Source organism: Hyperoodon ampullatus (genome assembly GCF_949752795.1).
Source record: "Hyperoodon ampullatus genome assembly, chromosome: 2".
Classification (NCBI taxonomy): domain Eukaryota; kingdom Metazoa; phylum Chordata; class Mammalia; order Artiodactyla; family Ziphiidae; genus Hyperoodon; species Hyperoodon ampullatus.
The window spans coordinates 194,370,551-194,395,543 of record NC_136915.1 but is presented as its reverse complement, the minus strand read 5'-3'; the positions used below and the strand labels follow the sequence as shown (position 1 = coordinate 194,395,543).

General features: G+C 41.5%; 1 protein-coding gene across 1 annotated transcript in view; it reads right to left on the bottom strand.

Annotated features, from left to right (window-relative positions):
• The window catches only part of NEK7 (NIMA related kinase 7), an 84,998-nt gene that overhangs the window by 45,291 nt on the left and 14,714 nt on the right, over positions 1-24,993 (bottom strand). The window contains exons 2-4 of the mRNA XM_079697591.1: positions 21,636-21,776; positions 10,946-11,008; positions 9,257-9,367 (exon numbers count right to left, since the gene is read on the bottom strand). Of these exons, the coding sequence (XP_079553717.1) occupies positions 9,257-9,367; positions 10,946-11,008; positions 21,636-21,776 (315 nt within the window). The remainder of the gene's footprint in view (positions 1-9,256; positions 9,368-10,945; positions 11,009-21,635; positions 21,777-24,993) is intronic.

The following is a 24,993-nucleotide window of genomic DNA, read 5'->3' as shown; positions in this document are numbered from 1 at the left end:
GGAATCTAAATAAAAAACACACACACAGTCTCATAGAAAAAAGAGATGAGATTTGTGGTTGCCAGAAGTGCAGGGGAGGGGGGAGGGGGAACTGGAGGAAGATGGTCAAAAGGTACAAACTTCCAGCTATAAGATAAATAAGTACTAGTGATGCAATGTACAGCATGATGGCTACAGTCAACACTGCTGTCTGATATACAGGGAAGTTGTTAAGAGAATAAATCCTAAGCGTGCCCATCATAAGAATAAAACCATTTTTCCCTTTTTTTTGCATTTTCTTTCTATTGTACCTATACGAGCTAATGGATGCTAACTAAACTTACTGTGATATTCATTTCACAATATATTACATGTAAGTCAAACCATTATGCTGTACATCTTATACAGTGATGTATCTCAATTATATCTCAATAAAATTGGAGGGGAAAAAAGATAGCCTTAACTAATTATTTGAGATTGTGCCAAACTCTTGGCACAAAACAGAGTTCAATTTAAATTATTTGTATTTCATATTTCACTAAAAAAAAATCTGTAAGAATAATATTTACTTCCTTCTTAGCCAGTGTGGTGTGATATGACAATTTTTTGGCTGATAACAAACTTCTGAGTTTTCCTTCATGAGACTTTTTATGTTGGGTTATATCTTGTTTTACTGATATTTTAGTAAAGTATAGCTTTAAAAAATATAATGTTAAATATATGCACTTATATTTTCTTCTATCTGTCTCAAACTGACTTTCTAATAGCCAATTATAAATATAGGAACTTATAAATAGTTCAAAGAATAAACTATATTTTGGCAAAATAGGCTATGAAAATTTTAAATATATTTTAGCAATATTTCTACTGACAAAGTGTAATAAACAAAGCTCTAGTTTATATATTTCTGAGATTAGTCTCTTATCTCCTCTATACTAAGTCTCCATCACCAAATATGTTTCTTAGCAACAGAAAAGTGAAATAAATAGTATTAATAAGGCATACTACAAAATGGAACATGTGTTGGGTCCAATTTAGGATACAATAAAGAAAATGTATAGCATATATATATATCACAACTTGGTAAACTATAATCCAACTGTGACTTTTTGTAAGAGTCTTTCCTTTAAAATTCTGATTACTGATGATAAAGAAAAATATGATGAAAAATTCTGGATTTCCTTTTATCTTAAAACTCATCTGGGAAGTATTTCATCTGACCACAGCCTCAGGTATTCCTCTGTCACTAATTAGAGAAATACTGAATATTTCCACTATAAATTGCTTAATTATATTTGTCAGCCTGCTCTAAACCAATTAATTATTTACTTGTAAAAATCTTTGATGCAGTGCTATCCAGAGGTTCATTTCTGGAATACAGACCAGGAGCTATATTTCCTCTTCTACCCCAATTAAGCTGAAGGGTTGAGACAGTGAAATATATTGTTGTGATGAACAATGATTTACAACATTACTCACCAAAAAGAAATGAATCACGTTTCTTACAATTCAAGTATCTACTGCTGTCCTTTATAAAGCACTATGTCACTGTCATGTTCCTTCATAAAGAAGTTCCTATGATTTTTTCCATAATGTGGTCTCTTTTATAAAGACTGGCTTATAACACAAATCAAAGTGGTTAGAAAACAATTCTAGGATTTCTTAGGGCCAAAAAACCCCCTTCCTGGATCAGAACGCTGTCTCCTCTCAAGCCACATGTCACTCGATATCTTAGCAACTCCTCATGGGACCGGAGTATGAAACAGTAGGAAACATGTGCCTGTCATACCACCACCCATGTTTACTGATGGACTCCTGGAACAGAGGTGAGACAATCAACTGTTACACATACACTCTCCACACATTTATTGAGTTTCTGCTATCAGCCAGGTACTCCCTGGAAAATGAAGGCAGGCTGATGAGCGAAGCAGACACAGTCCCCTGTAGTCAGCAGGGCTTTAGGTCAAATGGGAAATCCAGACATCAGGAAAATAATGCCACCAATAAATGCATTCATATCTTACGAAGCAGTGAGAGAAGAGTATGCCGGGAGTATTAAGAGCATAAAGTCGTCTACAGGTCAAAGAAAACCATCCCTGAGAAAGTGATGTCTGAGCAGAGAGCCGAAGGACAGACAGACATAAGCCCAGGCAGCCTGGGGGGCACAGCACCTGGGGCAGCGGGAGCTGATGCTCGACTGCCCTGAAGAAGAACTGAGAGGCCGCTGCTGGGGCCTGGGAGGGGAGGCGAGGCAGATTCTACAGCAAGGGTTTGCTGAGCACCTACTGTGGGCAGGGCTCTGTCCTCAGCACGAGGGGTGCGTGAGGACACGACTCAGAGGAGGGTTCCTCTCTCCGAGAGCCTACGTTCTGGATCACACGTGGTTCTGTACGTCTCGTCAAACATCTTTATCTTTACTTCATTGGGAAACTCTAGGAAGGTCTGAAAGCAGAGGTTTTTCTTTCTTTGTTTTTCTCTCCCTCCTCACTTCTCTTAAAGACTGGTGGAGAAACAGAATAGATTTGAGGGATGGATCCTGGATGCTGGGGGATTAGGTTAAAAGCTCTCGGGCTTCCCTGGTGGTGCAGTGGTTGAGAGTCTGCCTGCCGATGCAGGGGACACGGGTTCGTGCCCCGGTCCGGGAAGATCCCACATGCCGTGGAGCGGCTGGGCCCGTGAGCCATGGCCGCTGAGCCTGCGCGTCCAGAGCCTGTGCTGCGCAACGGGAGAGGCCGCAACAGTGAGAGGCCCGCGTACCACAAAGAAGAAAAAAAAAAAAAAAAAAAAGCTCTCACGTTCCGGGTGAGAGGTGACAGTCCTTCACTCAGCAGGGAGAGAAATGGAAACAGAGCTGCGTGGAGAAATCTGAGAGACACTGAGAAGGAAAGTAAACAGAACTCGGTGACAGACTGAGAAGGGGAGGTAAGAGAGAGAGAATGTCCGAGAAGACTGCTGGGGTCCAGCGTGCACCCTGGACAGCCGGGGGCAGCCTCCATGAGGGAAACCACGGGTCCGCGTGCAGACGAGGGGAATCGCGTGTGCTCAGGATTCAGGCAGGGCCCCACACTACAGATAAGAAACTGGATCAACACGAGCCTCAAGAGTAACTGATCCACCGGCAGGAACAAGATCAACTGAGAAGGGAGGGAAAAGCAAAAAGCAAAAAAAATGCCAGGACTGAAACTTTTAAAACTCCATCATTAAAGACTGGGAAGAAGAGAATGACTCAGTCAAGAAGAATCAGAGTCTCCAGAGAGGCAGGAAGAAAACCAAGGCACTTTGGGACTCAACTAGCCATAGGGGGAGTCTTTTAAGAAGGAGGGGAGGAAAAGCAGAGGCAAAGGCGGCTGAGGATCAAGCAGATCGAGGACCGGATCCGGCCACTGGATTGAATGGCACGGCTCACTCGAGAGCCATGCCCTGTGGTGTGTTTGAAGCCGGGTCAGCAGTGAGTGTCTGACTGTGGAGACAAACAGAACTCGGGCAGCAGGAAGGGAAAGCCAGGCAGAGGCGGGGTCGGCAGGACTGAACTCAGCAGGGCCTCCCTTCACCATCTGGTTTAGAGCAGCAACACCCTCCTCTGAACCTGATTTCCTTTTTCTCCACTGTACTGACCGACGTCTGACATACTGCATTTCCACTCGCCTGTCATTCTGTCTTCCCCATTAGACATACGGTTCTCGGATGAATCAATGAATGCGTGAAGGCGGCACGTGTGTGAATGCACGTGTGTGCGTGTGAACGTGTTTAAGGTAACAGTGACCTGAGCATGTTCAAGTGGTGTTAGAAGGACCCAGCAGATGCCTCCAGGATGGGGAATAGATAACTAAGGTTTCTGAGAATCGGGGTAGAGAAAGAACAAAGAACCCAGGTGGCGACACACACAATCCCTTCTGTCCAACAAGGAATACGGAGACAGGAGGGAAGGAAGAGAGAAGAGTGAAGGCCAGGCTGGTCCAGCAGGTTCAGCCACGGGAAGGTGAAGGCATCCTGACTGATGACGCCCGTTCACAGGAGGAAGATGACGTCACCTTCCTCCTGTGAAAGAGGAGGCAGGCTGCCATCTGTGAAGTGTGGTGAGAGCAGAGGGGAGAAGGGGTGACCGGAGTATTTAAACAGAATAAAGAACGTTCCAGTACCTATCAAGTAGATAGCACACATTCAGATAGGCACATGTAATTATAATACTTAAGTATGTGCACACATCTGTACATATGCCTACAAAAATAAAATACCTATATATTATTTAGCCCTCATAGGAAGACTATAAGGCAGGTATTATTAACCCAATTTCATACCTAAGGAAACTGCAGCTCAATCATTAAGATTAAGTAGTTAAATCAAGGCCACAGCATCACTGCTTAGAGTCCTCTATCACCCTCAGAAGCTCCCAGTCTGTCTGGTACAAACTACCATTCTAACCTATCCTACTCCTTTACAAAACTTATTACAACTCCAGTTACACAGTTTTCTATGAGTGCCTGTTAAATGCCTCTCTCCTAGACAAGTTCCAAGAAGCCATAAACCAGGCGTACAGCACACAGTCAATGTCCAGTAAATAAACAAATTAAAGAGTGTTATTTTCTTTAAGGCTACAAATTGGCATAACTATTTGAGAGAACAGTTTGGCAGTATCTGTTATGATTTAAAATGCATAGACCCTATTGATCAGCAATATTATTTATAGAAACCTGTGTAACTGTCTATTAAATACAGTGTGTATGGTACTGTTGTATTGAAGTACACAAGGTTTTGTACTGGAGCTTTCTCTGTAAGAATTAAATGATGGAAACAGTCCAACTGTCTACAATAAAGCAATAATTAAATACACTGTGATGCGTCTGAGAAAGAATACATAATCAATCAGTATATATTTTTGTATGTGTGTGCATGTGTGTAAAGATACAAAATAAAGTTGGAAAGGTTTTATGCACATAAAAGTCAGTGGTTTATCTGGGAGATGGAAATGCAGGGAGGAAAGTTAAGGCTTTCACCATTTGAGAAAAGTAATCAGAGATATTTTATATTTGAAAAAACAATAAACAATACGCTTACTAAGTCAAATGGAGAGAAAAGCCACAACTATGTGTTCTACTGAAATGCATCAATCCATAATCAGAGTAATTCTGTTTGATGGAGGACCAGGAGAAATCTCACAGGTCAGATGCTCCCAAGTTATTAAATTACTCTCTCCCAATACAATTAGGTATTTGGTCAGGTCTAGAATATCATACTGCAAAAGGCATACATGACTATAATCAGGATATGAAGACATTCTACTCACGTGAATCTGCTTAGTCAAACTTTCTATTCTGAACACTAGTCAAACTTTCTGTTATGGTCATTATGCTGAGATTACTGTAAGATCTACAGACTTGATAGTATTACTTTCAACCTTTAGAAGTGCAGCTCCAAGAGGACCTGGAAAACCAGACCCAAGAATGTCTTCTATCTTGACTAGGCAGACTGATGGCGGCTCTAACAAAGGACAGGATCATTCAAGGCTTACACAGTAAAGCCTATGGGTGAGGACGGAGGAAGGATAGCACTAATCCTGTCAAGAAGAGCCACTTCAGTATTCTACCAAAGTACACTATGTTGCTCTAAAAGCTTATAACTTACGAGGAATCAGTTGATACATTTTATTTTTTTTAAAAGTTCCCTAAATAGTCTTTTACATCATAGATACTTTCAATTTTAATCAGTAGCCCCTGACTAAGGGTATAGCTATCCATTCTATAATGGTAAGTTATTACTTGTTACCAGAGTTCTGTTCTTCTGAATCTATCTTACTAGATCCACAGGGTCAGCTGATTAAAAATTTCCTTGATAATGTCGAGGGATGGCAAGTCTGTTTGAATATGGAGCTGAGTTCACCACCACAATAAATATAAGATCACACTGACAAATTTTTCCTTCCTCACGGGCCGAAGAAATCTGAATCTGCTGAAGATGGAGATAACAGGGCTTCTGTAAGGCACTCTGGTTTTGAGTTAGTTTTCTCAAGTGTGAAAGGATAGGAGAACTCTTCCAAGGTAAATGTCATAGGCCCAGGCATGCCTTGGCATTAGGCCAGGAACAGCAATCTTTATATGCGAAGTAGGAGCAGCAAAGGAAGAAAACCAGATTGAACAAGAGCAAAAACTCTAAAAGACAATCAAGCCCCTAAATCATCAAGCTCTCAATCTAGGGCAAGACTCTGTAACTGAAATTGTCTGTTTCTTTTATCTGCTTCAGCAGGCATTTGCTCAGTAGAGATTTGCCCTCTTTCTTTTGCACTATAAGTAATTAAATAACTCTTGTACCTAAAGTTTCAAGCAGAGAATTTTATGTTAGTTGTCTCTCTTGTAAGGATTATTTACATGAGCTTTTATGTGTCTCATCTTGATAGGGAGCTGTTTTGTAAGATTTTCCACTTGTGTATTTGCATTTCTTTTTAAAATGAAGACTACATTTTTTTATTGTTAATTAATTTGCAGACACTGCAAATCAATTGGTGGTTAGCTATCTGTGGTAGCGGTGGGAAGTCCCTACAACAGAAAGTCAGACAACTGATGGGAAGTGTGTCATCTACCACAGGACTTTAAACAGAGCCAGCCTGACAGCATTCTGTGATAGCAGGAATGTTATCCTCCTTTTATGTAGCGTTTTTATAATTTAGAAAGCAATCTCAAAACTGTCTCTATCTTACAAACGAGGAAACTGACCCTAAGAGAAGTTAAGTAATGAGAGTTTAAGTGGCTGACACTGAACTCACACTGGAGAGCAGGGTTCTCAGCTACTGCTAGTAAACCCACAAACACCTTGATCAGAACATCTGCAAAGGGCTTGGAATGGAATGCAAATTGTGTATGTATCAGCATCTTCCGGGGGAAAAGGTCAAGAGTCTTCATTTGATTTTTCAAAGGAGTTTTGTGATACAAAAATTCTTAAGGGCCACTAAAGAAAAACACATGGGTTTTTACATCAGACAAACCTAATTTCAAATACAGTTCTTCTATTTATTAGTAATGATACTTATCTTCTCTAGGTGTCAAAATTACCTCTGAGAATTCTTCTGACGAGGAAACAAGATAATGCATACAAAGCACCTAACACTGTTTTTAAAAACCCCTTCCTTACAAGAACTCCATGTAGCAGAGATCACTGGTTGTGCTCAGGTATCTCTTAAGAGACTGAATACACAAATAGACAATGGCCAGACCACACATAAAAACAGAACTCTGAACCACAATCCCCAGCAACCTGACCAGGAAACCAACCTTCCATCTTTAACAAGCAGCCCGGGAAGCCAGCCTGCTCCATCAGGCTCGGCGGAGGTCAGACCGCTCTCTCTAGTGACAATCCAGTAACTTCTGTAACAGTCGGGCCCAGATGGCCAGGATGTAATAACTGACAGCTTCCCCAATATTCATCCTTGCTTCCAACTTAGGACCCACCAGAGAAAGCCAAATACGCAGCCTCGCCAGTCACCTAAGATGCCCGACTTGGAGTGAGCTCACCAACAGCTTCTGTGTGCCAGTGGCCTCCCATCAGGGCATAGCCGAAGCCTCCTCTTTCATCCACTATAAAGAGTCCCTCCTCCTCTACCTGCCCGAGAATCTCTGCCAACACGCTGGTGACAGTGGTTGACTCCGTTGCTGGAACAGGCTCAGAATGAACAGCTCTTGTTTTTCTCATTTCGTTGGTCTTTGCTGATTTCCACACTGTTCAATTCAGCTTCCAGAGTAAGAGAAGGTTTAGCTCACACATGGACAGCCAAATGAAGACTACACATGCCAGCCTCCCCTGTACCTACACACGTTCATGAGATGAAATTCTGGCCAGTGGGATGAAGCGGAAAACAGTGTGTGGCAGCATCCAGTGACATGCCTTAGATACAGCCAGCCAGTCCCCTTTCTCCCTTCATGCCTACGACTGGATCAGCTGTAAACAGGCCTGGTCTCTGAGAATTTGAGATCAGAACCGCCATATTAGCCCCAGAATTTTATGCAACAGAGAAATATACATAATAACACTAATAATACAGCAACAGCTTCCATTTACATAGCCTTCCTATACGTGGGACACTCTTCTAAGTTCTTAGTAAATATCAATTACTTAATCATTTAAAACAACCCTATGAAGTAGTTTCTATTATTATTATTTATTTATTTATTTTTTTTGCGGTACGCGGGCCTCTCACTGCCGTGGCCCCTCCTGTTGCAGAGAACAGGCTACGGACGCACAGGCCCAGCAGCCATAGCTCACGGGACCAGCCACTCCGCGGCACGCGGGATCGTGTTCCCTGCATCAGCAGGCGGACTCTCAACCACTGTGCCACCAGTGAAGCCCTCTATTATTATTTTGTTTTGGAAAAAATATGGCACACAGAAGTTAAGTAAGTCCCTGGTGGTCCAGTGGTAGAGAATCCGCGTTGCAGTGCAGGGGACATGGGTTTGATCTCTGGTCAGGGAACTAAGATCCCACATGTCACAGGGCAACTAAGCCCGCGTGCCACAACTACTGAGTTCACGTGCCTCAACTAGAACCCGCATGCCGCAAACTATAGAGCCCACACACCCTGCAGCCTGTGCGCCACAACTAGAGAGAGGAAACCTGCACAGCACAACTAGGGAGAAGCCCGCGCACCACAACGAAGAGCCCACGCGCTGAAATGAAAGATCCTGCATGCCACAACTAAGACCCGATGCAGCCAAAAAAATAAATTAAAAAAAAAAGAAATAAGTTAAGCCCAAGGATAAGCAGTTTTTAGCCTACTGTTATTTGGCAGTTTCTATAACTTGTAGCTGAACTTAAGCCCAATTAATATGCCCTTAGAAAAGAAATAACTTTTAAGTGGTCAAATCAGGGTTTGATGTGCAAGTTTGAATCTAAGGCCCACTTTCTTCTCTGAGCATCCCTCCCAGGAGCAGGGACAGCCCAGGTCAGGATTGCTCTACAGTCTCCCACTGGTACCTCTGTTTGATGTCCAGAGATGCAGGATTGAGGGTGCTCTGGCTGGAGAAATCAAGCTGCAAAACTATAACTTCAGCTTACAGAAGACGAGCCCTCGGTCTATTTCCAGGTTGGTCTTGGAGTGTTCACATATCCAGTGTGACTTCACCAGGTATCTAGCTTCATATATCATAATCATCACTACTGCCTACCACTTATTACAGGGTTACCTATGTTAAGCACCGCGTTGAGGTCTTTAAAGTAGCTAACATGCCTATATTTTTAACCTACAACTCTATTAGAAAAAATAAATCTTCAGTTTAAAAAAAAAAAAACTTACCTTTATCATTCTGGATAGATCACCAGCATCTGCTAATTCCAAAACTATGTTTAGTTCATTATCTTCAATGAATGATGCATAATATTTAATTACATTAGGATGGTTGAGTTGCTGAGGAAAAAATAAACAGGCATCAAAAAGTTTTCTTACTGTAAATACCCAAGAGTCAGTTTCGTAACTTAAGAATAAAGTTAGTTACTGCATTTCATTTTTAAGTTACAGAAATCTTAACATGACTATATTTTTCTTTAATCTAGTGAATTTTGAAATAAGTATTGTACTTATTGAAAGTAAAACTAGACATCATTTTTATTTTAATATTTTTATTAGAAATAATAGAGTAAATTATACACTTAAAATTTTAAAAAGTATTGCTATGTTGAACAAATATATAAATACATGCATACAAATGAATGACTAAATTAAATCACCAACTGTTAAAAATTATATCCTTCAAAATGATAACTGTCATTTAAGGCCACTCAATGTTAAATAAAGTATTCCTCTTTACTACTATTTTGAAGTTAACGGTGATCCTAGTATAACTCCAGCCAGTGGTAAAAATCTGGCATCTACTATATTGTATCTAAATATCACTTTTACATCAAATAATATAAATATTCTGAACTTATCTATGGGGTTGATTATTAAATTACCTTAAAAATTTCACCTTATAGAAATATATTCATAAATCTATACATATTTACAGTCTTTTTGTACAATCTTTTCATTCAATCTTTAAGCAAGGTAACATAAGACAAATCATTTCTCAAAGAAGCTTATTCAAGAATGATTCCAAAGAGTATACACAGGATTTTCTTCTCTTCTTTCTACTTAAAGGTTTTCCTCCCACATTTTCTATGATGATATATTATTTCTCTAACAAAGGTTTATTAAAGCAGTCACTTCATGTCCCAGGAAATAACTACAACAAATAGAACAGTGGAAAGCATGGTTCCTTCTGATCTTACTCTTTATCTTTTTGAATAGCTCTGATTCACTTCAGGCACAAACAAAACTGGATGGCATAAAAATCATCCAAGTTTTATCCAAAAATTAAAAATATAACATAAACCACTGAATTCCTCAAAAGAAATTTCACTATAATAAATGCAGTGTGAAGGTAACTGAAATGTCAGTCCTATTCTTTGAGTGGATGAGAAACTGAAAAGCTAATTCTGACATACTCTTTACACCACCCTTTCTACATCTGCAAAAAGATATGGAAATATTATTTTTAAAACGTAAGCCGGGCTTCCCTGGTGGCGCAGTGGTTGAGAGTCCGCCTGCCAATGCAGGGGACACGGGTTCATGCCCCGGTCCGGAAAGAACGCACATGCCGCAGAGCGGCTAGACCCGTGAGCCCTGGCCGCTGAGCCTGCGCGTCCGGAGCCTGTGCTCCGCAACGGGAGAGGCCACAACAGTGAGAGGCCCGCGTACCGCAAAAAAAAAAAAAAAAAAAAAAAGCTAATCCTACCAAATGTTCCAATTAAATTATTGTACAGTAAATCCAAAAGGTAACTGCATTCTTCAATATATTGATTTCAAACTTATATGTTACTTGAAATCGGTGCAGCGTAAGCTGTATCTCAAAAATCTTTTTGTTTTTAAGTGTGATATTTTAATAAGTCACTTTTATCAACCTACTCAGTTATGTTCAAAACAGTCAACAGTTCGTTTGTTATTTACCTTAAGGAGATCTATTTCTTTGATACAATCAGCACGTGCTTTGGCGTCCATTAAATCAAATATCTAAAAATAAAATCCAGAATTACTTAATAAAATAGCAATCTATAGTTCAAGTTACCATGTAAGTCCACTGTAATACTTTGCACATAATTCCACACACACTAAGAAGTATTCTTTCCAATTAGCTTTTAGGAGCTGTGGAGATCTACAGGTATTTTATCCCATGTGACTAGAGGTTACATTTTCCCTCCAGAGGCAGTCAGTATTAAAAATGGGAAAAGAGAAGAGCTAGATATTTCAAGTCTTAAGTTCAAATCGAACAGCACGGAAGTTGTGAGATTGTGCTATATTAATATAATAACAGTTAAAATATTGAACAATATGTGCTAAATATACTGCATGAACCACCTCGTTTAATTCTCATTTAATCCGCATGAGGACAATAATGTTAGTACTCCCACTTTACACATGAAGGAAAGTAGGTTTAGAAAGCTTAAGAAATTGGCAGAAGTTCACACAGGTAATTAATGGAGCAGCCAGAATTCATTCTCCAAGTTATCCAACTATAACCCAAGCTCTGAACCATTAATCTATATGATCAAATCAGGTCTAAAAGGTCTAATGCATGCATTCTTGACAGGGCTGATACCCTTGTCAATTTTCCAAGGAAGTGAAAATTGGTTCTTCAGAGAGAGGGTGACAAAGTCTTACACTTTTTAAGCACAGATATACATACGATACCTAAACAGACACACTGTATCTACGAATTAAAATTTCATGGTGGGGGACATAATTGGGAAAAAATGTCTAAAAAGGTGAGGGGTGAAAATAAAGAAAAGGTTGAGAAACGTTGATCTAATGTAAAAAACATAAAAATAAATAATACAAAGGGCTCTTTAGTATGTCTCTGAAGACAAATCGCTCAATGTTCCAAGCATATGGAAAATTAACAATAAATAAATCTTAATAAGTCAATACTCCAAGCATTAATGAGGATAACACGTTCATTTTCTTGCTTTTCCATGATTCACAAAACTGTGTTGAATGCCAACTTATCATTATGTTTATTTATAGCTACAAATAAGGGAACCAGCCTGCAGTCCTCAGGATGCACACTGTCAGGGGCAGACTGCAGCCTGGAGCACAGAACATGACACTCAACCGGCAAGTTCTGCTGCACAAAGTGACGTGAGCACCTCGAGGGGCGGGGTGTGGCTGCCCAGGCTTCCAATGCTTGATTCATATATGCAGGAAAGTGCAATGCACCTCAGAAAGATTTCTTACAGAAATAAGTAAAATGACAAGTTCATTACTTAAAGGAGTAAACTCTACATTTAGCCATTTCACATAGGGAAGCCACTCATTACCCAAAATGCCAAAAGGTGCCAGAAAAATGATGTTGTCACTAAATAACAAATCAAACAACTATAACACATATTAATGTAAACAGAAAATTTTGAACTCGATGTTAGTTACTGATATGAAACACACACACACACACACACACACACACACACACACACTACTTATCTATGATGCCATTCTCGGGAACTACCACTCACAGGGGACTTGATACAACTTGAAGAAATGTGGGGAAGTACAAAATTTTGAATGTCTTAGACCTTGAAGGAATTCCTGAAAACTTTTTTTAAGGAAACAGAGAAAGGATCATTCTGGTACTAGTGATTAAAATGAAAAAAAAAAAATCACAAACTTGGAGACATGTATAAATCTAATCTCCCAGTAATCAATGTCTCTCTGATGGAAAAATATTAAAACACGAAAGACTGAGCGAGATGAGAATGTGTATGAGAGCTCTAGGAAACCCTAACTAGACACAAAATACCAAGATAGAACGGTGCCATGATGAAATCATGAATCTTTAATTCAACTTATAATTAACCTAATTCAGAATTACAAATTAACTTTTAACTTGAACTGAATTCTCAATACCAAAAGTCACTTCTCAAACACTGAGGAATGAAGCATTACTGGAGCATTTAAGGCAAAACTAAATTCTGAACCAAATACTTTTAATTGGAAATTCAGAAGTATCTTATCTTGCTTTTTCTCTTAGCCAGCATGTCAAGACAAAAACAGAAACTGAATCTTCAGATTAAATCATTCGCAGACATAGATTCAAAGCTGTCTGATTCCGTGAGCAAGAAAAGGCAATACACATGGAAAAAAAAAAATCTGGATTTTCATAAACTATTTACAAGACTGTCTTCAGAAGGCATCTTTCCAGCTCTACCAAAGTTTCTTTGGGTTTTTAAACTAATGTTTGATAAGAGCAAAGTTATTAGCAGTGTTTAGGCAAATGATTGGCTGATACATTCTTGGTATTCTCTGAATCATTTAAAAAGTTTTCTTTTGGGCTTCCCTGGTGGCACAGTGGTTGAGAGTCCGCCTGCCGATGCAGGGGACACGGGTTTGTGCCTCGGTCCGGGAAGATCCCACATGCCGCAGAGCAGCTGGGCCCATGAGCCATGGCCGCTGAGCCTGCGCGTCCGGAGCCTGTGCTCCGCAACGGGAGAAGCCACAACAGTGAGAGGTCCGCGTACCGCAAAGAAAAAAAAAAAAAGTTTTCTTTTGTCACCTTTAAATTTTGCCAAAATTACTCACGACTAATGAAACTGAAAAGGTTAACACTGGGTATCTTTGGAGGGAAAAGGCTTTCAAGTGACTTAAACACAAATGTCCTTAAAAGGGCATCTGTAAATCTGTTCGGAGAAAAAACACTTAAAATGTAGCAAAGGAAGTATTTCAAAAAATATACTGAGAGAGTTTGACAAACCTGTTACATCTTACTTTAAATAAATCTCACATAAATGGAAATCTCAACCAAACATCTGGGCCTCACCAGCTTCACAGAGCCTGAATAAATGAACCGAGCAGCTTGTCCCACATTGAGGCCTGTTTCCCACGTGCCCTCCGTCCTTCCTCTGATCTCACCCTGGGACTGTGCCTCTGTCTTTCCCGGTGTTCCTGCCCCTTGCAACGCAGGTGCGCCACAATGACTTCTGGTTCCCACACTTGCTGAGTGGTAGGCACAGACTTTCTTATTTGAAGGATGGAAGACGGGTGAGGGAGTTAGAAACTCCATGGCAGAAGGGCTGAGTGGCCTCTCTAGACGTAAATTACAATCATCGAACAAGATAATCTCCGAATAATGAAAGTCTCTACCACCAGCCCTTCCCTGACTCAATACACAGGCCCCTAAGGGGTGGAGGGGGGGCGGAAGTTAAGCCGGGTGCGGGCTCGAAGAGCTCTGCACTGGAGCCAGGAACCGCGCTCCTCTGACACCCAGGCCTGTAAGCCAGCGGCCGCCAGCCTTCCTCTCTTCATGCACCAACGTGTCTGAACTTCAAGTCAAAAGACCGGACTCAATTTCTTCCTCGTGGATTCCTTAAGGCCCTGGCAAATGATGGCAAGGAACTAGATACCTGTCTGTGCCCTTAATTTTTCCATGATTACTTAAAAAAAAAAAACCAAAACCCTTTGTTTCCAAGGGGATGCCTTTTAACTCAACAGGCTGGTATATAGTGATCTAACTCCTAGGGCCTCAATCAGCCCTGTTTGCTTAAAATTAAAAAGCTTCTAATATGTACCACAGGAAATTCATCCTTTGTTCAGACTTCCTGAGAGCCTGAGGCTCAGCAAAGCTTAGTCAGGGCGTCAGGGCTTCCAGAGGTTCAGAAGCCACCCTACAGGGGTCAGGGTGGTGCAGGAGAAGCAAACAATCCAAAATCATGACGGTGAGAAATATCCTGAAACGAGTGGGAAAAAGAGATGCCACTGAAGGAAATAAGGGATAACCAGAAAGACAGGAGAACCAAGCCAGTGTGGTTTGAAGAAGCTGTGGGTGGTGAAGCAACAGTTACTACGGAGACGTCAGTAAGAAAGTCAAGTGATGACACTGCAGGAGAGGAGAGGCGGATGCGGGAGAAACGGGCAGCAGCCGGAAAAGTCTCCAGGAAGACAGAAGAGAAAGATCTTGTCCAGAGCGCAGGCGGGGAAGATGAATTAGGATGGCTGTGCAATCGTGAAAGCACAGCAGATGGCAGAGGTCGTCGCTGTCACACAGGAGATGCCCGTTTCCACTAAGCGTGAAGGCAGACGGGCCGTGGCTGAGGCTTCAGAGTAGGTGGTAGTTTTTAACTCCACCACTGACAACACTGTAATCGTATGTACCTGCTGGTTTGTGTTCTTCTCACTACCGTGGTTAAAATATATCCAAGTAGGGAGTACAGGAGAGTGCATTTCCAAAGAAAGGTAAGCAAAACTCCGAGAAATAACCTGAACCCTTCTATGCTAGGGGGTGTGGAACAGTGGCTACGTGTGAACGGGGAAATGAAGAAATACCCAGTGAAGAGAAACCCTGCCCGGGGGGTTAGCAAGACAGGAGCAAGATGGGGGAGATTGTAAAGTGGAAACATCCGCATTGCTCAAATAGCTGACAAAGGTCCAAGAAACTTACGCAAGCAACTAAAATCAGACCTTAAATAAGAGGTCTAGAGAATATGGAATAGAGGGCCGTGGTCAGGATGAGGTCAAAGAACAAGCTTTGTGGAAAGATAGAATGGGAGAGAAATGAGACGGGGAGATGAAGAGGGGATGTGGAGAGTTAAGACAGGACAAGCAGAGCGCAGGGTGGGCTGTGACAGTGCTGCGAGCTGACCGGGTGCGGGGGGGAGGGGGGGCGTGCTGAGCAACCGTGACGCCTGGTCTCGGCAGAGTCAGCCTGGGGCCAGCGACGGGACAGAGGAAAATGAGAGCAAGGGGCTGAAAACATATTTAAGAAGAAAAGAAAAAAAAAAGGGGGGGGTGTTGCAGACTGGCAGACAAGGGGCAAGATGGAACGAATACTGAACTGGATGGGCTTCAAGGACAGAAGAGAATGACGGTGGCTGGGCACAGACTAAGGGGAAGAAACCCTAGTGAAGATGACGTCCCCGCATCCCAAGTCAAGGAAAGAGAAGCACCTTACACTGAGAGGATGGGGAGGACAGTGGGGATGTCGAGGAGAGAGAAGATTCACACAAAGAACAATATTTACTCACCGGGCTTGGCCACTAGAAGAGTTTCTCATTTAAAAATTTTAAGATAAACTCATATAATCAAAACTTGCATTTATCTTAATGATGACCCTAAGGTACCATAAGATGCTAAAAAAAAAAAACTGTGAAACATCAAAAAATGGACAAATAACTAAATTACTTCATTGATGTCCACTGTATCAGTTAAATATTTTAATGTTAGTAATCTATTTATGGTATATATCTTAATTCATTATAACCCCCAAATTTTGTTAACTAGAATGCCCCATTCTCTAAACATTCAATAAGGCTAAAAATTTACTACATTTTTATATGCCTCAAAATGCCTAAAATAAAATTGAAAGTACAAACAAATAAAATTAAGAAGCTTTAATTTTTTTTTTTTTTTTTTTTTTTTTTTGCAGTATGCGGGCCTCTCACTGTTGTGGCCTCTCCCGTTGCGGAGCACAGGCTCCGGACGCGCAGGCTCAGCGGCCATGGCTCACGGGCCCAGCCGCTCGCAGCATGTGGGATCTTCCCGGACCGGGGCACGAACCCGTGTCCCCTGCATCGGCAGGCGGACTCTCAACCACTGCGCCACCAGGGAAGCCCGAAGCTTTAATTTTTTAAGATGATGTCTCTGTCTCCTTGACAAGTAAACTAGTATCAATTACTAAATTATTCTCCAATTTAAAAAATATATAATATAAATTATTCTTACAAATGCTTCCTAATTTTCATTTGCTCAAGTATGTATTGAAAGTTTCAAAGAAGTCTATAGGGATTAAATAATGAAGTTAATAAAAGCTGCAGGACGAATTCCGAAATCACAGTGAACACTGAAAAAGAGACTGAATATATGGCTATAAAGTGTTACAAATATATTAAAATCAGTGTATGCATTACGGAAGAAGCTACTGCCCACAAATTTCTAATTGCATGCAAATCCTAATGTCTAATTACATGCAAACATGCAAAATCTTTAAAGTTAACACATGTAAAAAAGCAAGTTATACTCATTAATTATTCTAAAAAGTGATTTTCTTGATGAATGCTTTAACATAATCATCAAATATAAGTAAATATAAGTAAAACAAATATCAAAGAATATTTGTCCTTTCAGAAAGTTTTTTTGAGATCACCCGGATCAAAAGAGTGAATCTGAACAAATACTGTATATTATCACTATTTATGTTTGTTTGTAAGTATACAAAAGTTCTTTATACAAAAGTGACTCTAATAAATGTCACTGACTGACAATGGATGTCCCACAGCAAAACAGTATTATTTAGGCATACAACTTAAGAGTAAGAAAGACAAATTAAGCATTAATGAACTAAGGATCAAACTACTTCACCTACGATTAAAAAGTCAGGGTAACAAAGGTCAAAGAACTGAGACACAAAAACCCAAAGTTCATGCTATAACATCACGTCTACCAATTCCAATTACACAGCTCTAATCAATGAACTAAGTATAATAAAACAGAGATTAAGTGGACCAGATCAAAACAATTCTTTGATAATTGTCCAACACAAAGAACTGTGGTTCTGAGACCCAGCCCGACGCCTATGAAGACTTTCCCAACCTCCCTCTCACCCTGGGCCCCTCAAGGCTGCATCCACTGTGGTTCCTCCCTCACTATTTCAGACGTGCCTTGGCTGCACTTCCACTGGGATCCATGAGCCCCGTTATTCTGTTCATGCTGGTGTTCTCAAAGCCTTAAGACACTAACCGCTGAACATCAGGTGATCGCTAACAATGGAGAAGTGAACCGAACGAGCAGCAGGAAGGGAAGCAGGGAGACAGGGCAGCAAAGCCAGCATGTGGAATTTCAAAAGGTTCCATCAGTTAAGAACCATCTTAATTTTGGCAAACAAATCATGACGGGATGTGGGCAAATTTTCTAGAAGGTTGGTTAATGCTGTCATACACTGCAGGCTCTCAACCTCTTTATGATTTCAAAGGAGGAACGTGCATTCAGTACACACTCTTTCCTTTCCACACACAGGTAACAGGCAAACATCCAGGAAAGTCACCAGGGCTTCCGGCAAGATGGCCACAGAAAAGTGAAACCTGACACACAGGACAAAGTACAGAAGAGCCTGCAGAACTACGCTGAGGAACCTGCACGCTGCTTCTAGAGAGTCTCATCAAAGATTTGTGAGCAGAGAAATGAGTTATAAACGCAACATTTCAACACATGAACTCAACCAGGAAGGATTCTAGAAGAGCTGGAAACAGTGACATGGCCCTTTAGACCAGTAAAGTAGCCTTAAAATAACAAATTGCATGAGGAAATTCAATGTTTGATTCCTTATGAATTTTTTGAAGAGGGGCTAGGATTCTTCAGACAGGAAAAGAGTCTGGTCAACAACAGTTTAAAACATTTTCATACTAAGCTGCAGAGGTGGATTTTTAAAAAGGAAGAACCCTGGTCTTTATTGTTCAGTGCAAGTGTAATGCATCACAAAAATCAATAACGTGTCTGAAATGCAAATATATTTCTCCTCAGAAAGGTTTAAGATACTGTTCCCTAATTACAGAAGCTAAGAATATCTTTACAGCATCATTTCTCTCTTGTATAAAGGAGTTACGTTTAAACCAGAATATGTCCCAATAGCAACCCTAAGAAGCACAGAAGAAGGCAAAGCCCAAAGGACAAACTTGAACTCGGCACAGCGGGAGGCAGCGGTCTGGGGTTTACCATAGTGTGAAGTGTGGGCAGCTGGAGGGGCATCTGCCCTGCACCGACTGGAAACACGACCATGCGCATCCACTCCTGTCCATTCAATTTTCCAGTCAAAGGAAAGAAAGATACAGGCAACCAGAAACGATGTAGACGGTATTACAAGAGGCCTGGAAGAGCTTTTGTTTTCTCTCCCTCCCTCCCTTTTCCCTTCTTTCTCCCCTTCTTTCTAAGTATTTCCAATGACAAGGTTCTGTGATTTAAAATGCAATCCTTAGAGACAGAACTGAGCACTCTCTGTCCACACTCAGGGTCGGGGGTGGGGGGTAGGGGGGCGAGGGAAGCCAGGAAGGCCGCAGGGACTCCACCTGGATGGTCTCTCACTCCATCCATGCATCCATCCACCCATCCATCCACCCACCCATCCTCCCACCCAACCAAGCATCCACCCACCCACGCACCTACCCATCCATCCACCCACATATCCATCCATCCATCCATCCACCCACCCACATATCCATCCATCCACCCACATATCCATCCATCCATCCATCCAAGCATCCACACACCCACGCACCCACCTAAACATCCATCCACCCACATATCCATCCATTCATCCATCCAGCCAGCCAGCCAGCCAGCCAGCCAGCCAGCCCCACCTTGACACCTGGGGCAAATCAGCAGTTGTCTTCTCTCTAGTCAGTTCTGTGTGTTCAGCTTGTACTTTTATCTTGAAAATAACCAATTTTGAAGATTATTACCCTCCTAGAGAATCCATAGTGAATCCTCACTTCCCTCCTACTCAAAGTCCTGTTCCTGGTTTCAGAGCTCTCCAGGATCCGGTCTCACCTCGACAGCCTGGCCACGCCAACAGCTCATACTAACATTTCCTTTCTGCGAACTAGGGAAACCAGGAATCCACGCCCCAGGGTTTAACGTTTCATTGCTCTAGATAGACTCTTTTTCCCTTGGTGAGCGGGAATAAAATTGCTAGCTTCTTTTTCCCCCCCCTCAGTGCCCAGAGATACATAGTAGAAATTCAATACATTTTAAAAATGGATCAGAGGGCTTCCCTGGTGGTGCAGTGGTTGAGAGTCCGCCTGCTGATGCAGGGGACACGCATTCGTGCCCCGGTCCGGGAAGATCCCACATGCCGCGGAGCGGCTGGGCCCGTGAGCCATGGCCGCTGAGCCTGCGCGTCTGGAGCCTGTGCTCCGCAACGGGAGAGGCCACAACGGTGAGAGGCCCGCGTACCGCAAAAAAAAAAAAAAAAAAAAATGGATCAGAGTTCTGTTGTTAGGAAATAATCATTCCCAAAGTCATCTGTGTCATAAACACTAATACCTGCATTGTATATTTTATGTTCTTACTGTAAATGGCAGATTACATGAGAGAAGACGGCTACCCTCACGTGCTGCTGGAGAGGAGGTCAACGGTGCAACCGCTGGAAGAACTCGGTATAAACTTGCAGCACTGACCGTGCGTGGCCCTGGGGCTCATCACTTCCATCCTCGGGCACATGCAAAAGGGAGATTCTTGCATGTGTGCACCAGGAAACATACACAGGAACATCACGGAAGTACTGTTTGTAACAGCAAACAATTGCACACAACCAGTAGCACGTAACAAGAACTGGATAGTATACACACGTAGTATGTAATACTACACATACACACGCATATCTACATATTGAATACTAGATATATAAAGAATAAAGCATAGCCACACACACCAACATGTGACATTTATATAAGTTCAAAAATGCAAAAGCAAACAACAGATTTATTCAGAAATGTATACAGATTTGGAGAAAAGCTCTAAAGAAAAGCAAAGGAACAATACACACAAATTCAGGACATGGTGACCTCTGAAGGAAGGGGGTGGCAGAAGTGTGTCAAAGGCGAGTGGTAGACATGAGAGCGTCTGTCCTATTCTCTATATCTAACATATATGCCCCATAAAACCTTTCATAAATATTTACTATTTGCTTGAAAATATGAGTGAAAACTGTTCACCTCTGCAATAGCTGTTGCAAGTATACTGATCCCTTACGAAATTAAAATAATAATAATAATAGTAAGAGGACACTGAGGTTCTGCAGGTTTCGACACAGAAAAGACACCAGGGCTGCAGAGTAAGATGGGAAGTCTACAGGCAGGTGTGAACAAGAACGACCTTCCCTGAAAAAGCGAAGTAAAACGGTACAATGTCAAACACACTCTGGGGCAGAAAGGCAAGTGCTTTCGAGACCAGAGGCGAGTGGACCCGTCAGGGTAGTGACCTGTCCTGGGCTCGGGCTGGGGCAGGGCCTGGCCAGGTGAGCTGGGGCAGGTCCATGGACCTGAGGAACCCAGACAGAGTCAGGACTGGAGAGCAGAGCTGATGCTAGAATGACACCAATACAACGTGCGGATTTTACGTAGGACATCAATCCTCTAAGTTTACCTATTTCATTTTTTTTGTATTCTCCAGTAAATAAAGTTCACTTCAGTTTTCTTTCATTTATTGCCAGTGTGGCTCTCTACATTAACGAAAACCTCCCCTTACCCTTGCCTGCCGTTTACTGACTTCATTAGGCAGTGCATTCTGTGAGCCTGGTTTCCTCCTGCAGTGCCTGCAGCTCAGGATACAACACGTAGCCACACGTCCAGTTAGGAGCCATGGTGACAACTCAAATCTGCCTCTTAAAACCTAGAGCTGTGAAAGCTTTTCTAAGATCATTCTAGTCATTACTGAATCTGGGTGAACAAAACCAGCTGAACTTTAAAAGTAGTATTAAAACTAAAAAATGATTTCCACCATGGATTGCACTTAATGCAAGTGTTTACAGTACAATTTTTATTCTTTCCCGTCATTCTCAACTTAAGACTGTCATGACCCAATCATTCAGGATGTACTTTTCTCTATTTATTCTTCACAGAGTATAATTTTACGTGGATTTATATAATTAAAGTCATCTTACCTGCACTTTTTTTAAAGCTACTGGTACTCCATCCAAGAGACAGGCTGCTCTATAAACTTCACTAAATTGCCCGCGACCAATTTTCTTTTCTATTCGAAAGTTGGCTAATGTATTATAGCCCATATCCGGTCGTAAGGCCTTCTGTAATTAAAAAAGTCAGAAAAGTTTTCAATCACACAATATACACACAATCATTGATTGTCTTCACATAAGTAGGTGATTTCTATGGTAAACCTGAAGACAGCCATTCACTCGACAAGTATTTATCGAACTATTCATATTATATAAAAATACACACATATACATATAAATTCACTTGGCCCAACCTGCCAACTAATGTATGAAAATCTTCTAAACTTCCTGACAATCATTTAAGTTCTACCAAGAACAATTCCAGTGGCAGTGAGTTCACCACCTCGTCATTCAGGTTTTTTTAAAAAGACGTAATTGTGTAAAAGCAGCACTACTAAGAGGAAGGTGCAGGGGTCCCCCATGCGCCCCCTGGTCCCACACGTGCACTGCTTTCCCCGTTACCAACACCCGCCCAGAGTGGGACTTTCGTTACAACTGATGAACCTGCACTGACACATCATTATCACCCAAAGCCCGTGGTTCACGTTAGGGTTCACTCTGGGTGTCGTACGTTCTGTGGGTTTGGACAAATGTATAATGACATTCATCCGTAATTACAGTATCATACAGTATACTTTCACGGCCCTAAAAATCCTCTCTTCTCTGCCTATTCACCCCTCCCTCCCCACTAACCCCCAGCAGCCATGACGTTTTACGGTACCCATCGTTTTGCTTTTACCAGAATGTCACATAGTTAGAACCATACAGTACTGTAGCCTTTCAGATTGGCCTCTGTCACTTAGTACATAATTACATTTTTAAACAATACTTTTTCATTGTTTGTGGAAAATGTCATTTCTTTTTGAAACTAACACTTTTTAGTACTTACTATGCATCAGGCACTGTACTAGCTGCTAGGGAAACAGAGATGCATCAGAAATGCTTCTGCTCTGAAAGAGCTTACACAGGTACAGGGAAGGGGCTCCCAACGGTGCTGAGAAAGAATGACAGGTGCCGGGAGGCAGCACCCCAGCCGTCCCCATTTGGAGGCTAATCCCAACTCCTTATACATTTTATCCACTGTCCTAGTTCTTTCGTTCATTGTTTACACACTCATTCATTCATTCAACCAGTCATAGGACAGACCTGAACTGAACACCCACTAGGATCCAACACTGTCTGCTGCTGAGGTTACCACACGTGTCCAAGGAATACTGCCTTTTAAGCTCCGCATGACACTCATAATCTATCTGTAGCGATCTACCTATAAAAATATAACAATAGTTTAGCCATCACATGCCCTTTTATCTTCTCTTTTTTGGCTAAACACACATGGGCCTTTTCGAGATTCCTGGATTACTGATAAGTACACTCTTCTTGGCCTTTTACCACTATGCTCACATCCTTCTGGACCAGCTCTACTCTGAGCCGACTCAGAGTAAACATGACGTTCTTGTGGGGCCTGACTGGGCCCCCTCTAGTAAGACTGAACATTAAATGCCTATTAATGCAACCAAAGGGTGCAATGGTTCCTAAACCCACTGAAGTAATTTGAACTCTGAGTCCCTCAAACAAACCTTAGTCAAGGCTGATGACCCCATGACTTATGTAAAAGGCTATTTTGACATATGGGCATTACATTAACCCCTAATACATGTTACCTTGTTCATTTCACTACATCTGTCATGCTAGCAAAAACTCTAAAATTCTGCTAAAGTTTCGCTGTCATTCAAATACAATGTTTCTCAAAAAGAGAAAAAAGGTAGCAATGATTTCTACTCTTGTGCATTGCTTTTCTTTCTTCGGAAAGCCCAAAATATTGTCAAGAAAAATACCACTCTTCCTTTAAGACATGCAAAATAATCAGAATACAAATTTCACAAATTCATTATATAAATATAAAACCATAAATAATTGTTAGAATAACAATAGTAACATTACTACAATAATAAAAGGTTCTGTTTTGGTACCTACAACTTAACAGGTCCTATAAATTAGTACTTCATATGCCATCTAATTCAATTCTCATGACAATCCTATAAGGTAGATGTTATCAAACCAAATCTATGTCTAGCTGATTCCCAATCCCCAATTCCTAAGTATATGCTTTACTATACTGCCAGGGTTACTAAACAAAGTCACCTACAACGTGATACAACATTATGGGACCCTACATGATGATCCACAGTATTTTCAAGTTCAATTTTCAATTTCAGGCCTTTTGATGAAAAAACAAAACTGGGACTAGAAACATGTATGTCAAAAATGAAAATAAAAATAAAAACAAAATTATAAAATAAAGGGAGGAGCTTCCATGGTGGCGCAGTGGTTGAGAGTCCGCCTGCCGATGCAGGGGACGCGGGTTCGTGCCCAGGTCTGGGAGGATCCCACATGCCGTGGAGTGACTGGGCCCGTGAGCCATGGACGCTGGGCCTGTACGTCCGGAGCCTGTGCTCCACAACGGGAGAGGCCACAACGGTGAGAGGCCCGCGTACCGCAAAAAAAATAAATAAATAAAATAAAATAAAAATAAAGGGAGACAACTTGCCACTCTGTTCATATATAAGATTTCTTTTTGCAGTCATTGAGATGAATTTATAATTAAGTGTCACTGTGACACCTACTTAACAAAGGAAACTTACAAAGCCTCGCTTCTCAGATATATTCAGTGGATATTAGCAACTTTTTTAGTTTTCTTAACTTTGTTTCATTTAAAGAGGAGAGACTTTTTAAATTGTCCAGGCTTTTCTAAAAAATCTTTTTTTAATTTTTTAATTTACACACTAGGATAGTCTGCAACATCTGAGAAATAGGTTTTCTTCCTCTCCCCAAAATGTACAGACCATTCCTTCTCCCGATGAAACCTGTCAATCTCAACAGTGAAATACAGCTTCATCATTAGGAACAGTATCACGCAATCCATATACTTTAAACCTGACTGGGAATTCCATCTTCTGTCTGCACAATAACTGACAAATATTAGCGTGAACTGCTAAGGCAGTGTGACAACCGCATGCTGAGAGCAAAGTCTCACTAATGTGTTTTGGCATGCAGGGTTGTAATCACACATTTACATATGCAATGACCTACATTTGCATGTCAGATCACACACTGTCTCGGTTTATTAAGGCTGGGCACCTCCCTGTGCTTGGCGGCCTGAGCGGGCGAGAGAGGGCCAGAGGGCGGTGTTTTTTGGCAGTTGAGGGATGAACTGCCACCAAGGATTAGGTTGATATGGCCTGAGCATTAGACACTTCATTAGACGTAATCTGTTTAACAGTGGGCA